The 17397-nt window shown below is 36.3% G+C and overlaps 1 protein-coding gene across 1 annotated transcript in view; it reads left to right on the forward strand.

The window, feature by feature from the left end:
• drd4-rs (dopamine receptor D4 related sequence) overlaps positions 1 to 17397 on the forward strand; it is a 136131-nt gene that overhangs the window by 107177 nt on the left and 11557 nt on the right. Inside the window, exon 3 of the mRNA XM_028811675.2 lies at positions 1906 to 2018. Within this exon, the coding sequence (XP_028667508.1) occupies positions 1906 to 2018 (113 nt within the window). The remainder of the gene's footprint in view (positions 1 to 1905; positions 2019 to 17397) is intronic.

Consider the following 17397-nt stretch of genomic DNA (forward strand, 5'->3'; position numbering starts at 1 on the left):
ACCAGATTCTTTCATATAGTTTTTCAGGACAGCAATGTCACAAAACAAAGCTGTAACTTTCCTGAAGTACCCTTTCACTAATTTTTAAACTATTCTGTTATCTTATTAAGCATTTACTGAAGTGGATATCGCCTTATTTCAGAAGTCTTGCCTCATTGATGCAAATAACATACAAGGTTTCAACAGTGCAGCCTGGTGGTAGCAGTAGAGTGGCCTGCATAGTGAATGTGTGGCACAGAATGGGATCCTAGCTGTAAGAAGAACAATGGTTAGAGAACTGCCAATCATGCACATTCTTTACTGGAGCAATGAACTCCATATTTAAATTGATTTTTCCATCATGATCATGCTTCACATAACAAAGACGAGACAGTCCTAAAATGGTCCCAGGAACATTACAGTGAATTCAACTTAATAAAATCTAATTGAGCCTCTAAGTCGTCAGATGGAATAAAATATTTGAACTGCAGGTTCTCTACCAGCAAATCTGAACAACTATGGGAGACATTTGCAAGTGGCACAGGCCATCGTATTCTGCACAATGTTTGGTAGCTTGTTCCCTGTATGAATCAATAATTAAGCAGCCTAGTTCATCTTCCAGTGTCCAGCATTTGTATTCCTTAGCTCAGTGTCAGTGTTAGTTCAGTCTTTTTTGCCGACATGAAAGAAAATTGATTAGGATTAGGTCATTAGCTGTCTTATGCTCAGGTTGCTGGTGTACTCCTCTTGAACCCGTGTCATCAATAGTCATGTACCGAGATGGACAAGGGGAATGAGGATACAAAACAACGAAACCGGTGTAAACCAATGTGCTCAGGTGCATTTTATTCAATAAAGCAGAGTGTTTCAAATCAAATAAATACAGTGTAAGTTCTACATAAATAAATAATCCAGCTTTTAACACTGGCTTACACCCCAGCCAGCTCAGTTGGTCACTGCGGAGGCATCCCAAGCATAGCTTCCCACCACCATCACTCATTGGCATCCACAGGGCAATCTTTAGAGCCCTTTGGTCACTCCTCTTCCTGGATGCATGGCTGGAGAATCCCAACCCCATGAGAACTGTTCCCTTCGCTCAACACGGCGGGCAAGCTCCAAGCCACCAAGCCTCTTGCCCATCGCTTCAGCTGGTTCAACTGATTGTCAGTTTTCTCCCCTGTCAATAAAACTCTCGACTTTACTTATTTTCTCTCTTCTGTTCTCCTGTGCTGATTCTCATCCTTTTCTATCTCTCCGGTTACAGTTCTCTCCATCACTCTTCATAGGCACTCTTTATAGTTCTGTGGGTGCAGGAGCCATAATATGAAACAGCTGGGGTGACAGAACCTGCACATTAACAGGCAATCAGCTCACTTCCCTTACATTCTGTGGCCGCACAGCTTCACAGTAGAGTGCACTCACGCCCACAGAGCCGAAGTTTTTATTTTAGAACTCACACATGCCATGGACCCCATATTTGCTTCAACACAAGCTGTAATATCTCTTCTGGAACAATGTGCATGTGATGTGAGTTCAGAAATGCCTTGTTGTACTCAGATGTTAATTCACTTATATTAATAAACTGTCTCAAACGCAAGATCATCAATTACCAGATGCATTTTATTGGCCCGTTTTCAATATACTAGTCACACAAGTATGCGTGAAAACCCCAGCCTTTCTTACACATTTGAGTTCCTCTGACACCCACTCCCAAGCTTTATTTTTTTATTATTATTTTTGCAGTGTTGCCAGCATATCTGCATTAAACAGAACTGTCTACATATTTGATATTGTCAGTGACTTAGCAATACTAACTTGGAAAGTGCAGGATTACAGATAGATAGACTGATAAACAGACAGAGCTCCTCTTTTTATATGATGTTTATTAACACGTTTTCATTTTGTTCAATTTTTGTTCTTTTTTAGTTTTTAGGTGGTATATGGACTTTAAACATGTATATCTGTGATGCATTAATGACCATGGATGTGATGCTCTGTACAGCTTCAATCCTCAACCTTTGTGCAATAAGTGTTGACAGGTAGGTTTCACTCCCACAACAATCATTAATATTGCTGTTCTGGTATACTTTTTTGTGGAAAAATAACTTAAATCTACTCTATATATATAAAATCCTAACTCTAAAAGTGTAACGATTTTGTGCTACAATTTTATGTGACGTTTTTATGTGAAGTTTTTTTGTCATGCTATAAATCGGGCTTTAAAACCTACATATATGTTTGGTATCATTCTTTTCAGAATTTATCGAACTTTAATGTGATGTTGTTAGATTTTCCGATTCTTATTGCGTTTTTAAATTATAAACTAAAAAATATCAAGAACTCACGTCTCACGAGACGGGACTTTGTGCCAAAAGATTTAACGACGCCCAGGGGCGGAAATAAAAGACAAAGGGTAGGACAGCCGCTGTACAGGCTTTTATATTTTCGAAGTGTTGCGCGAGATGCAGATCATGCGGCACGATAGCAGCAGATCGAGCAAAGGGGAGGTAAAAAAAACCCAACTATTTGTTTCCCATTGTGTCACCATTTAAGAGGGGATTTCGGAGGAGCGACCACATCTCCTTGGGGTGTGTTCAGCCCCCCTTTTCACAACATCAGTGGCAGACTGACTGCAACTGGGGGTTGGGCGCCAAAGGTGCCAGGGGGGCTTGCCCCCCCATAGTAGTTTATATTTTTCTCTGAATGCTGAAGATTTTTGTATTTAAATTAAACTTATATAATATTTGTTAGACCAATTATTAAATGTAAACATGCTTTAAACTTATCTCTCACAATTATACTGTACATAATTTTACATGTATTTTATGGTATATTGTATTTTAATTGTTTTTATTTCTATCCCTATTGTGTTTCATTGGGTTTCAGTTTTGTAGTTTTCCTACTTGATTAAAACATGTATTTTGTGGTAGGACTTTCTTTATGAGTGGCCCACACAGTGTTTCAAAAAAGAATTATTTATTTCTTAATTGCAAAAAAAAAAAAATTATATATATATATATATATATATATATATATATATATATATATATATATATATACAGTTTTGTGACAGAAACACTTTTCTTTGAGAAACAAGCAGCCCCACGTAAGCACTCCCCATTGTTTATTATTCATTTCAGCACATTCATTTTCTTCTATTTAACTTGCTTCTTTGTTCATATCTGTTACCCTATTAAGCACAGACATGGCAGACCAGGAACATATTTTATTTCAGCTCAGTCAGGGCTCTCTATGAAGAAAGAACATCTGTAGACAAAAAACTGCTCATTAAAACAGAAATTACCTACTGATTAGCCTCCTTTACCATCCTGAACATCAGCAGGCACAGCAAGAGCTGGAATTGTGCTTGTATGCTATTCTAACTCTTTGCAAGGATCAGCCATCTCAGAAGCTTAAACTTCCAGGTCAGGCTGCATCCAGACGGACGTTTGTGTAAACCACACCTTTGTACCAACAACTGTTTTATGATATGTGCTTATCTTTTCTATAGTTTTGGATTATCTTCTGAGATAAGGGGTCTAACCATTCACTTCATCCTATTAACAACACCTGTTTTGAGGCATCCTAGACTCATCTAGCTGTTTTGTTGTTGCTTACTTCTGAAATCATACAGAATTCTTAAAATTATTATTTAAATATTTAGTAATTTTATAAGCCCTGCTGATCATGCCATTCTCTGAGTCATTCTGACCCAGTATAATTTGAAAAGTGCCTCTCCCTTTATTTTAAACTAATTAGATTGCAGCATTTTAGATGTGACTAATACATGGTTTCCATTCTGACAAAGAAGCACAAAATAAAATCCAACAGAACAACTGAATCTCACAGCCTACAGCCAAAAGCATGGCATGTTTGACCAGAATTCACATCTGTCATGATCTGGAGACATTTCAATGTCACTTCTCAATTATCTGTTCTTGTTTTGCTTACATCGCTTTCTGTCCATTGTGAAAGAGCTGACAGTCTGTACTAATATATACAGTATATCATCAAGAGGTTATCATTTTATAGCATTTGATCCCAAAGACAAGAACCATACCATATTCATCTTTCTTTCTTTGCACTAAATGCAGTGCCTATCCTTAAATATCACAGTTTCCATTACATATGCACATATGCCCGGTAATGTTAAGTTGTGATTTTAATTTTTTCTAATAGTTACTTGCTTGTTTCCAGGAATTTGAACACCAAGGAATCTACTGGTTGCATGTATTTTTTATTTGAAAATAAATTGTGTTCTCCTGAGTCGCTATCGTTTCCTTATGGGCATCACTATTTTAATACCATTTTGCTGCCTGTGGATTCTTCTTCTTGTTAGTATATTCTGGTTACAAGATATCCTTTTGATCCTTTACTAAGATTAACATCTTGTCAATTTACTGCTGGTTACATGTTCCCTATTTGGCTACAATTTCTTTCATTGTTTCCTGACCACAATTCTAGGTTCGTGTCTTGATCCATGTCTGCTGTAATCATTTCTTAATGGATAAGACCCTTGGCCTATTATTTTGATTTTGTGATTCTAAACTGCTGCCACCCAGTGCGGTCGGTATAAAACCCAAGAAAAAGAAGGTGACAGCACAGCCTGTCAAGAGACAAAGCATAACCAAAGATAAATGAAATAAAACATTTTCAACTAACGTTGAACAAAACTACAACTATGCTTTGCTTGGTGACTGAACTGTTTAAAAACAAGAAGAAATATGATTTATAGGAATCTGCAAAGATTCCACTAAATAGCACCATGCCCATTTTGCACAAACTACTGTCTACACTGGAGTACCAGCCATATTAACTTTTTTCTTTTAGAATTTACTGCACAAATAATCATTTCATTCACAGCAGACAAATTAATTTGATATTACTGGCAGCTGACAAGTACCTGATTAAGAAATATGAAAATGATCATCTATAGTATGACTGTAGGAATCCAAATAGGAAATGTTGGCCTAAAAATGGTATGCATGTGGTAATATCACTTCTCCACCATAGTCCTAGACCTTATAGTCATATGAAAAAGTTTGGGAACCCCTCTTAATTCTTTGGATTTTTGTTTATCATTGGCTGAGCATTCAAAGTAGCAACTTCCTTTTAATATATGACATGCCTTACGGAAACAGTAGTATTTCAGCAGTGACATTAAGTTTATTGGATTAACAGAAAATATGCAATATGCATCATAACAAAATTAGACAGGTGCATAAATTTGGAAACCCCAACAGAGATGTTACATCAATACTTAGTTGAGCCTCCTTTTGCAAATATAACAGCCTCTAGACGCCTCCTATAACCTTTGATGAGTGTCTGGATTCTGGATGGAGGTATTTTTGACCATTCTTCAATACAAAATCTCTCCAGTTCACTTAAATTTGATGGCTGCTGAGTATGGACAGCCTGCTTCAAGTCATCCCATAGATTTCCGATGATATTCAAGTCAGGGGACTGTGACGGCCATTCCAGAACATTGTACTTCTCCCTCTGCATGAATGCCTTTGTAGATTTTGAACTGTGTTTTGGGTCATTATCTTGTTAGAATATCCAACCCCTTTGTAACTTCAACTTTCTGACTGATGTTTGAACATTATCCTGAAGAATTTGTTGATATTGGGTTGAATTCATCCGACCCGTGACTTTAACAAGGGCCCCAGTCCCTGAACTAGCCACACAGCCCCACAGCATGATGGAACCTTCTCCGAATATGACAGTAGGTAGAAGGTGTTTTTCTTGGAATGCTGTGTTCTTCTTCCGCCATGCAAAGCGCTTTTTGTTATGACCAAATAACTACATTTTGTCTCATCAGTCCAAAGCATTTTGTTCCAAAATGAACCTAGCTTGTCTAAATGAGCATTTGCATACAACAAGCGACTTTCTTTGTGGCATGAGTACAGAAAGAGCTTCTTTCTCATCACCCTGCCATACAGATGTTCTTTGTGCAAATTGCACTGAATTGTAGAACGATGTACAGATACACCATCTACAGCAAGATGTTCTTGTATGTCTTTGGAGGTGATCTGTGGGTTGTCTGTAACCATTCTCACAATCCTGCGCATATGCCGCTCCTGTATTTTTCTTGGCCTGCCAGACCTGGGTTTAACAGCAACTGTGCCTGTGGCCTTCCATTTCCTGATTACATTCCTTACAGTTGAAACTGACAGTTTAAACCTCTGAGATAGCTTTTTGTAGCCTTCTTCTAAACCATGATACTGAACAATCTTTGTTTTCAGATCTTTTGAGAGTTGCTTTGAGGATCCCATGCTGTCACTCTTCAGAGGAGAGTCAAAGGGAAGCACAATTTGCAATTGACCACCTTAAATACCGTTTCACATGATTGGACACACCTGTCTATGAAGTTCAAGGCTTAATGAGCTAATCCAACCAATTTGGTGTTTCAAGTAATCAGTATTGAGCAGTTACATGCATTCAAATCAGCAAAATTACAAGGGGACCCAAATTTTTGCACAGCCTGTTTTTTACATTTGATTTAATTTCTTACAACTAAATACTGCTTCACTAAAAATCTTTGTTCGGAAACCACCCCAGTACTCAGATGTTCATAGGAAATGAAAGACATACCACTGTTATCTTTTTTGTTGAAAGTAGAGTGAATATTATGCAGGCTGAGAGGGGTTTCCAAACTTTTCAAATGACTGTATGCTCTTATGTCTTTTAAAATTAAATAAATGCACTTTGTTCCAACATTTGAATTTAGTAACAATTTCTAGAAGAAAAAAGTTAGTAAATAAAAGCAGTCAAACACAGAGTCAACTGTAAAGCCAGTGAAAGAAAAGGTACACCACTTAAAGTAATAAATTAAGAAAAGCATTATATTACCAAAGATTTAATTCAAAGTTGAGGTTGGCCTCTGTTTATTTAATCAAACAAATAAAATACCTGAAGTGATGATGTTCCTCCTGGGAATCAGTTTGAAAATGCTGTTCTAAACCTAATATTTGATAAATAAACCTGTAAGAATTCTAGTTTATGACAAATGCTTCAAATTCATGTTACGGCGATTCACAATATTATGATCATTGATCTTGATTGAGTCAAAGTAGGTAGAGAAAATTGAAAAACAAAGCATTCCACTTATACAAGAAACAATGCTGCATTGTTTCATGCTTTTGTGTTGCAATGTGGCTGATTGTTTATATAAGAATTCCTCAATGGTATTCAACATGTAATGCACAATATTTAAATGGAAATATGTATTAGAGGAAAAATAAAACAACCTTTCCTACAGAAATAAATGTACCTTTGCAATTCATTTACTGCTACTGTTGTTTAAAACTGTTGAAAATAATTATATTGCCATTTGTGATAAATGATTTCTTTTTAGGGGAAAATACAGTATATCTTCAGAGGTCTCTGCAGGAATACTCTGGGAAACTCTGAAATGATCTGAATCCTAGATCAAGAATGCTTGTGGATTTTTTGGGCTAAGATCTTATTAGCCTTCTCTCCACGTTCTTAGTAATTATGTCACGATTTAAAAATGAGTTGTTCTGTTTCTTTTGTTGTCGAGAGGTTGAGTTCTGAAAGCAAAGCCTGTCTTTTCCTATAATGTGCCTCTTTTGGAATCTTGGTGCATTCTTGATTTAGGATTCAATTAATTTCAGAATTTCCCAGAGTATTCCTGCAGAGACCTCTGATGATGTACTTGTCCCTAAAAACAAATAATTTAGCTTGGATATAAACTCTGTACAGTTCTTGTTAGCTAATAAAAGATGAGTATGTGGGGCATAATGATTTGAGCTCCATGATCAAAGGGGCGTGGCTGGAGATAACAATAGTGTTGTACTTGCAAGATTTGATTGTAGGCAAAAAATTGTTAAATTGTTATAAAGAAATAATCAATTCTTGAGTAACAGTGATATACTGGTGACAAGAATGAATATTTGGATCTAGAAATCTCCAGGGGTCTAATAAATTGTGATCAGTTCTAAACTGTGTAATTGTTTTTGCAGTATTAGATGTTATTAGATGGCAAGAGACCTATCCAGGTCTGGATTTAAAACACAAAGTCTACGGCAATTATAATATTATGACTGTTCACATTAGGAATGAATGCAAATACATTTTGGATGAAGTCCCTATCATCCACATTGGTGCATAGATATTTATCAAAATCACTTCAAAAAAAAATTCCCATGACAATCACATATTGCCCTTCAGAACCAGACACTGTATCTGATTCTACAAATGAAATTGTTCTATGTATAAGAATTCCCACACCTCTAGTTTTCTTTGTATAGCTGGAATGGAATATATAGCCAGTCTAATCTTTGTGCAACTGAAACTAAGCCTTGCTTAATAAGTGGGTCTCCTGTAAAAATTCTATCTTGGTGTTTAGTTCTGTTGGTGAGACAATACTTTATTTCTCTTTATTTCATGATTGAGACCTCTTACATTCCAGCTCACAAAGTTCACTGTTTGGTCATAGAGACATTGCTTCTGAACTTTTGTTGACATTTTGTAATTAGATTAAGATAGTACATTATTACATGAAATAGCTTTGACCTTAATTTCCAATTTTTCCAGGAGTTATTGCTATGAAGCCTATTGTTCATGTATTAATACCATCTGTACTACCAACTTTGCCTGTCAAATGTTTAAAGACAATGTCAGTTATAGTGCCATTAGTTAACTGGGTATATCAGAAGTACTGTACTATGTAAGTAAGTGCTTTTCTGTATACAATATTTTTAGTTTGTTTTTTCATTTCCAAGAGCTAATATTATGGACAGACACTGTGTTGTAGCAATTAAGGCTTTGATACTTCAAACCCAGAGGTTGTAGGTTCACATCCTGCTACTGATACTGGGTGGCCATGAGCAAGTCACTTCACCTGCATGTGCTCCATTTGCAAAAAAACAAAAGAAATGTAACCAATTGTATCATAAATGTTGTAAGTCACTTTGGATAAAGGCACCAGTCAAATTATAAGAAATATTATTAGGTCTATGGAACTGCCTACACTTGAACATGCTATATATAATTGTGCATGGGGAAAACATTCCTGCATTTGGTCAGTTCCTCCTTTTCTTAGTGACTTAGCTTTTATTGATGGTTCTTGCAAAACACAATTTTACATGAAATTGTAATCTCTTGAATGGAAATGGACAATCACTAGGAATAATGTGAAATGTGAGTATATCATTATTAGATGTTGGTGATTTTCATTTGTTTGTATGCGGTTGTATATAATCCCCTTTAAAGTCTGTAGATATGATTGTACATGCAGAGCAGTGCATGAAGTGGATAATAGAAGTGCCGTTACACTGATGTATTAATGTTAAGAGCGAGGAACGTGGCACATTTCCCCATTAGAAATTCAAGTGGTGGTGTCTAGGAATTTGTGTTACTGGGCTCTGGCCTAGGGGAATCAGGGTCCAGTACATACCAGCGCTGCTACACAGTATTGTAGCAAATGTGGCTAACTGCAAAAATAAGGAAACAGACACTTCTGATTGTCAGTATTAATTTTATATTCATTTTATCTGCATTGAAATTAGAAAAGACATCACAACATCACAAGGCATCACAAACAAAAACTGCAAGAAATAAATAGTACAAAGCATTTAATCATCTGGCCCACATAACAATATCTAAATAATGAGGAATTACTAAGTAGTCTTTAAATGATTCATTTCAATGGTTTATTGTGCTTATTACTATTACTATGGTTCATTGTGCCTAAAGGAGCACTAAACGGTAAAAGAAGTGCTATAAGCTTGGTGAAACAACTCTTCAGCATTTCTACCTGGCTTTCTGTGCACATAAGACTGCTGCTGCAAAGGTGGTGCTCAAGTTAAACTGGATATGGTGTGATGGGAACGTAAACGCAAACGATTTATATTGTTGAGGTTTATTTACTTGTTACTGAGGTTCCATTTGAACAACTTAATAAAGCTCATAAATTTACTTTGTATGCAGTCATAATATTTACAACTAATTTGCAGTTACTGTACAGAATGTAATGAGGACACAAAAAGTATGCTGTAGCAACTTGGAAAGACAATGTGTCTATTGGTAAAGATTTAATTAATTTCATATCAATATTAGTTTACATTACTAAGAATAGTCTTATTGCTGTAAAATGTGAGGTAAACTCATTTTCATTAGTTAAAATAATGATTGTACTTAATTATCTCATTGATGTTACAGCAAAATTCTGGAAATATGCCTTAATATTTTTACTTGTTTGTATTATATAAGATGGGCAGCATACGTCCTGTAATATTTGAACATCTTTAGTTCTACATTAAGAAAATAATATATTCAGAAAAAATTACTTTGTTATTTTAAGGTTATTGTTTTGTTGCAGGGTTATTAAATCATTAATATTTAAAATGTAAAATTACATGACAGCAAATACAAAAAACAGTATGAAAAACATTCAATCCAATCACATAACTGAGTAAACACAAAAATCACAAATGTCTACAAACCTAATTTTCTGGATCACTGATGGCTTTATGTTTGAAATGTCCTCCTTTGTTTTGCAACAGTGATGAAGATCAAAGAGCCACAGCACAAACAAGTAGCTAGGCAACTAACAGAACATTCTGAATTTCCATTTATATCCTCACGGTGCATTGAAAAAAGAGCTTGATAATTCAGACATTGTCCTTTCAAACTTCACATACTAATGTTTGCATTTTTTTTAATCTCCTTATACATTATTTGTTTAAAATTTGGAATTTTGGTCAGCTTGTCAGTATTAACCTATCAGGACATTGTCACTTGTCATAATCCAACAGTGTGGAAGAAAATAAACAAAAATGACAATTTAATCATTTTTTAAAATCCTCTTAAATTGCTTATATTTTGAGTTGCAGGCATCAAGTAACTATAGTTAGACAAAACCATAGTCATTGCAACCATACATATGAAACTGAGTTCAAAGGACAGCATAAGAAATAAGAGTCAAAGAAACACCAGTCATAAGCCAGATAAACTTTAACAGCAAGAAAACTTCGGCTAGTAAGTTGTGAGGATTAGTTAGACAAGCAGCTGTCACCCTAAAAGAGTCATCAGACAGATAGGAACGCTACAGAGAAGGCGCTGCTCGGGTGTGACAGGTTAGCTATGCAGTCAAAGCAAAAACTGCACAGAAAAAACTGGAGGAAGGAGAACAAGAACACAGAGTGGCTGACAACAGAGATAAAACAGGACAAGGCAGATGATGGGAGATCGCAATCCGCAGCTACACAGATAAGACAGAAACATGAATATGGCTGATTGTGGTGGGCAACAACAGAGAGAGACAATAAAGAAGTGGCTGACTGGGAACCTTGCCTACTGTAAATGGGGGAAAACACAAGATCACCATTGCCATGTTATACCAACAAAGTAACATAAATTAAAACAAAAAGATCAGCACAAAATGACCGGGTGGCTGCATAAGGATCATTTTCTACTACAAGGATAAAACTGCCCTGCTTTCCTCAGTCCTTTAAATTATTTTTCTTTTTCTTTCCCTCACAAACATCTTCAAAACAAAGTCACCTTTCTTGAGAGCTACCAATTTTGAACTAAGTCAGCAACAGTACGATCACCACTTTAAACCTGAACTACACTGTAACACATTGGAAACTAAGCATGATTTATAGATTTTGTAGAATATTATTTTGTATGCTACATTAATAAAAATTATGTTAATGCCCATAATTAAGCATGTCAAAGGAAAAAAAAAGATCTATTTACTCTTGCAAGCTTTCTTTTAAAAAAATCAGACATAAATGCAAGTGAGCAAATGTTCCCAGAAAATCACATTATTTTATATATAATTTTATGCTCATCTATTTCAGTCCATCTGTTACTTCTAATTGCTTACAATTTTTTATCGCCAAGGAGAAAAGCTCAACATATGCCATTTCCACCACACTTTTTTGCCTTTTTGTTTTAAATGGCTGCGAAAAATAAACTCCAGAAATACTTAGCTAATTAAGCATACAGTATTTCAGCTAAATTGTTCGCTTTTTTAAGTTTTTCCCACTTATTATGTAAGTGTCTCATTTCTTGAATTTAACGGACTCTGGAATTTTTATAACCTCCACAAAATTGCTTTTTTTATGATATTAATAATTGAGGTCAGAACGAGGATGAAAGCATATTGAATGCAACAACAACAATAAGCCTTTGTAAGCCCCTAAAATAAACTTACAGTATGAGTTCACCTTCTGGACGAAGGAGCAGTTCACCATTCTTTCCACACATTCAGACTTCTTCACTTTCCATAAACGCTTCTGCTGTTTTGCCTCCAATATCCGGTCATCCTTTTTTTCTTCCTGAAGACCCAGCATCCTCATTTTTAGAGAAGCTGGCCAACCAGCATACATTTCTGGAATGCACAGCAACATTACAGGGACATCTTGATTAATAAATAATACACTTTGTAGGTATGCAAACTACAAGCAAAACAAAAGCATAAAAATTTGCCCAAAAAGAATGGATAAACATATTATAGCACTTATATGCTAACAATCTGCTAGTATACGTTTTAATTTTTTTGGATTTTGTAAACTACTTTACAGAAAATAATGCACAAATCAATAATAGACGCAATCTTTTCTACACTGTACTGTATTTAATTATTGTAGCGGGGTGAGGGATGACACAAGATCAAACCAAAAATAGTAGGGGCATAAACTGTGCAAAACTCCATTTAATTGAATGCCACAAAAATAAAGGATATCTTTTATCAAAAATAAGCACTTGCTGGTGCTGCAGAGGTCAGCAAATTGCTGTCATGACCTTCCTTGTGGCTACTTTGGTCCAATTTGAGACGCTACTTCCTGGGAGTGTCCCTCCTTTATACTAGCTGAACCCAAAGGGGCGGGGATTCTTTGGCTCTGTTGCAGTTGACGGGTGGCTTCTCGAGGCTGTGAGGGAAAAGGGAGACAAGATTGTTAGAAACAGCGCCCCCTCTCATCCTGGGGTGGTACCACACACCTTAGGTGAGTCCTGAAGGCAATCCTCTTGTGTACATGAGTGAAATTACATTTCACATCAGTCTCTGTCCCTGTTGGTGGCAGAATTGGCACTCCAGCCACCATAAAAAAAACTCCCACTGTTCCACTCCATCTGAAGTACTGTGGTGCTGAGGTGTCACACATTGCATGGCTGCACTTGGGTCCTAATCTGGGATCTTGAGTTGGTTTGTCATGCGGTTGGTGCGGCAATGCACCATAGATAGATAGATAGATAGATAGATAGATAGATAGATAGATAGATAGATAGATAGATAGATACTTAATTAACCCCAAGGGGAAATTCACATACTCCAGCAGCAGCATATTGATAAAAAAACAATATTAAATTAAAGAGTGATAAAAATGCAGGTATAACAACCAATAACTTTGTATAATGTTAACATTTAACCCCCCCAAGTAGAATTGAAGAGTCTGTATTAGCGTGTGCTCCTAACCTGTACTCTCCCTCTCTCTCTGTCCCTGTCACCTGCCCAGTTCAAAGACCTATGTGATCAACAAAGCCAATTTGAATTTAGCTCCTCACAGATACTGAGACTTCAAACAAGGTTAATGGTGGCCCAGCTTGTCTATTTTAGAAGGGTATCAATACATTCCTGCCAATCTCTGAAAAAGCTTTGAATGGTTAATTTGAGAGAAAGCAAACAATGTCGTGTGAGATATTACAATAGATTTTTCATAACAAAATGTCCCTGCATAATGCTATTAAAGGATTTGGAGTACTGTAATTGTGAATTCAAACATATCTGACGAATAAGCAAAATTTTTTTCCTTCATGTTCTCTGGGTGTAAGGCATATGAGCAAGAGAAACTGGTCCTTGATGACAGTGCAGCTCTTCTCTAGAATATATTTTGGATAGCCTTAGCCAAGAGAGGTGTATGTTTTAGCTCAAATACACTGTTCAGTTATACAATAAAATTAATTTACTAACAAAATGATTAACAAGGGTATATCTAAAAGAAAAAGTGGTAACCAGAAAGTAAAACATATAAACAGGTGATACAAACGAGAACAAAAACACATTAAGAAACACAAAAGAAGCAAGATCACAAAAATGGAGTCAAGCAGTCCTGCAAAAAGTGGACAGCTCATTCACTGCAACCCACTTCTTTAAAACATCAAGCACTTGTTAAATGGGCTGCCAACAGTAAATGCAAGTACTGCTTAACTGTGTTTTGAAAGCTGAAGCCTCATAGCAGGCACAGCTTCAGACCATCACTGTGATGTAAGCAAACATGGGTAGTAGGCAAGCATTGATAGACTATAATGATTAACAGTAAATACAATGACTGCATAAAAGCAAATGAAGCACTTTTGCTTTGGCTGCTAATCGAGAAAATTGATACTGCAGCGCAGAATGTTTGACTGTCTAAATATTGTGGTTTGTACTAAAACAGGAGTGACATTTATTGCAGTCTGAAATGAAAGCATGCATCTTAACATATGTTAAGAGAAAAGAGACGACAACAATGAAGAGCTGGGGTACCAGCCTGGTAACCTTGTATGACTGAATTGGAAAGCAAACTAAAAACAAATAATAACTACAGAGAAATGTCTTGTCAGATGCAAATTCAGGATAGAACTGACAAAGATGGCAGAGCTTCTGGTTTTCAGTCTTTTCGACAGGAAGAGTTGGGTGCAGGTGGACAGATACCAAAGGTGATGTCAGAGGTGTTACAGCTGTCAGTCATCCGGTCTGCAAAAGGAGAAAGAAAAAAGGCATTAGGACACAGTGCCAACCCCTGGAGTGGCAGTAGAGTTACAGTCACTAGAGCCCTAAAGATGTCCCCTATGCACACGTGTGTGACACATGCTAGACAGCAGGATACATCATGCTTTGTTAAAATATGACTTTAGCATGGCATGGATCTCTGGAGCACAAATCTGTCTACATTAATCAATTTAAAAACGTAAAACTATTTTATAATGAAACTCTTCATTTGAAAGTTAGGTACTGTAGTATCACAGTGTCCTCTCCTTTAAGTCTTTGTAAATTTTTTTTAAAGATTTGTCTTTTGTGTTCTAAATGAATAAAGATGTAACTTTTTCTAAATTAACAAAAGTATATGTTACTATATATGGTATATATAGGAATTTTCAACTTGAAGATGGAATACATTTGGCAGGGATGGATATTCACAAAGACACATTTTCTTCAACTTCTTCCCTTACAATCTCTTAAGCTTTGATGTTTGTTGAGGTGAAAAGATGGGGGCCTAAAAACAGTAGCAAAGAGCCTTGGAAATAATGTGCACCCTTGACTAGCTGCATGCTCTAATATAAAATAGTCAGGATTTATAATATTTATACAAACACAGACTTCTGGGCCTGACTATAATAGTTTAGATAGTTGGATAATAGCTGGATAACAACCCGGATTTACATAATACAGTGAAATTACAACCCTAGTCATTTGTCTTGCTGAGCCAGATGTATAATATAAATGTCTGGAGGCAACCATGAGTGAATTTTACTTACAACTGAGCGGGAACAAATAGATGGCTCACTGAGTGCCACATTTCTAAACCAGTCCAATGTCTCATGGAGTAGGGGTTGTCATTTTGAACTGCAAACATCAGAAGTGCTCTCGTTATCCTGGTCTGCAGTGGAAAAAGTCTCCTAAAAGAAGACATAGAGGTCTCATTTGGAATTGACTTCACTTTGACTTTTGACTGATAAATTAACACGAAGTCTTAGTTTTGGTAAAACACTCAAAAAACTAAAGAGATACCAGTTTAATTATGTCACCAAGACTTCCTACTAAGAATTGTAACATTTTGGTTCTCTTATGTAATGTGCATCAGACCTCTGTCTGTTAATAGACTATACTAAAAACACAGATGTGTTGTGTCTGTTGCTCAGTCTTCACCCAGATCCCATTTTAGTTCTGTAAAAAATGTACTCAGGAAAGCCTTATGATATTCTTTAAATCTGTTACATGTTTCTTTGCGTTCTTTGATTTTAATTCCAACTACATTTTGAACTTCTGTCATTGCATTCCAAGAATCACCTCTGCTGGCATTCCCTTGTAGTCAAACAACTGAATTCTGTTTGTAATGACAGCTGTTTTTTTTTTTGATCAGCACTGAGTGATTCTGTATATTTTTAAAATATTTTAGAATGATCAGCAGTGGGCGGCACGGTGGCGCAGTGGGTAGCGCTGCTGCCTCGCAGTTGGGAGATCTGGGGACCCGGGTTCACTTCCCGGGTCCTCCCTGCGTGGAGTTTGCATGTTCTCCCCGTGTCTTCGGATTCAGCAGGTTGGAAAATGGATGGATGGATGATCAGCAGTTCACTTTGACATCCTTATAGCTTACTCTATTTAAAAAATGTGTGCAATGGTCATTTTAGGCAGAGATAAATGTTGGTGACATATAGTGATGAGTAAACCACTCTGAATTTACTTTGCCTTGAGTTTGCCAAAGTCACAGAAATGTTCAGTGAATGTTCACTGAATGCTGCGATGGGCATTGAAATCAAAGGGGAAGGATAGCCCAAGTCTTGAGTCGATTGTAATGGTGCAATGGTCTTTTAAGTGTCCCTGAGAGCTATAGAAATACCTACCAACTATGCTATACTGTGGACAAAAGTAAGCACAACACTAAAGCATGAGAATTTTCCACTCCTTCCTCTTTGCATCAACTCTAGAGCACTCTGGGTAATACTGTTACAGGTCACATACAAGACTATACAAAAAGCTTCTACCATTAAACACGAATACAACAACACATTTTCAGTTACCTTCTGCATGTGCGTTTTGTGTTTAAATGTATTGGCGAGTTTTCTGCTCATTTTTAGCCCCCTGCTAGGATCAGTGTTTTATACTCATTGGATGGAGGCATCCAGCATTGACTGGTACAGCTCTGTATTGTCACACTGGCTTCTCAAAGCATCAAGGGGCGTTGGGAAAAAAACACATTTCTAGGAAAATACTTGATGAACAAGGTCTCAAGCAAACACTGCATATTCAACTGCTAAAAACAAATTTTAGTGATCGGCACTAGTGACACACCACCATAGTCTTAGTAATCCTCACAGCCAAGTGTGGTCAACATGTCACATTTGTTGCTCAGGTGTCTTCTTGAATTATATTGAAAATCACGGCACCAAAAAGACTAAAAAAAAAATAAGAAAAGCCGAAGGAAGATTGAAAGGCCACTTCTTTGAATGTGAACCTTGAAGTAATAAAAGTACAGATAGACAGCTTAACAAGAAGAGAATGTGCATTAGTATGGTTTGTTTTGATGAGTAATGCTATTATTAAACTAATTGTGTAAAGTTTAATGCATTTTAGTGTTTTTTTCTGAGCAAAAATGGTAGTCGTTGTTTGAAAGTGGGAAATGTTTAAAATTTTTCTTTATAAATTATTGGTAATCATGACTTTTAATAACTTTCCATTTAAAA

Source organism: Erpetoichthys calabaricus, chromosome 1 (genome assembly GCF_900747795.2).
Source record: "Erpetoichthys calabaricus chromosome 1, fErpCal1.3, whole genome shotgun sequence".
Lineage (NCBI taxonomy): Eukaryota > Metazoa > Chordata > Cladistia > Polypteriformes > Polypteridae > Erpetoichthys > Erpetoichthys calabaricus.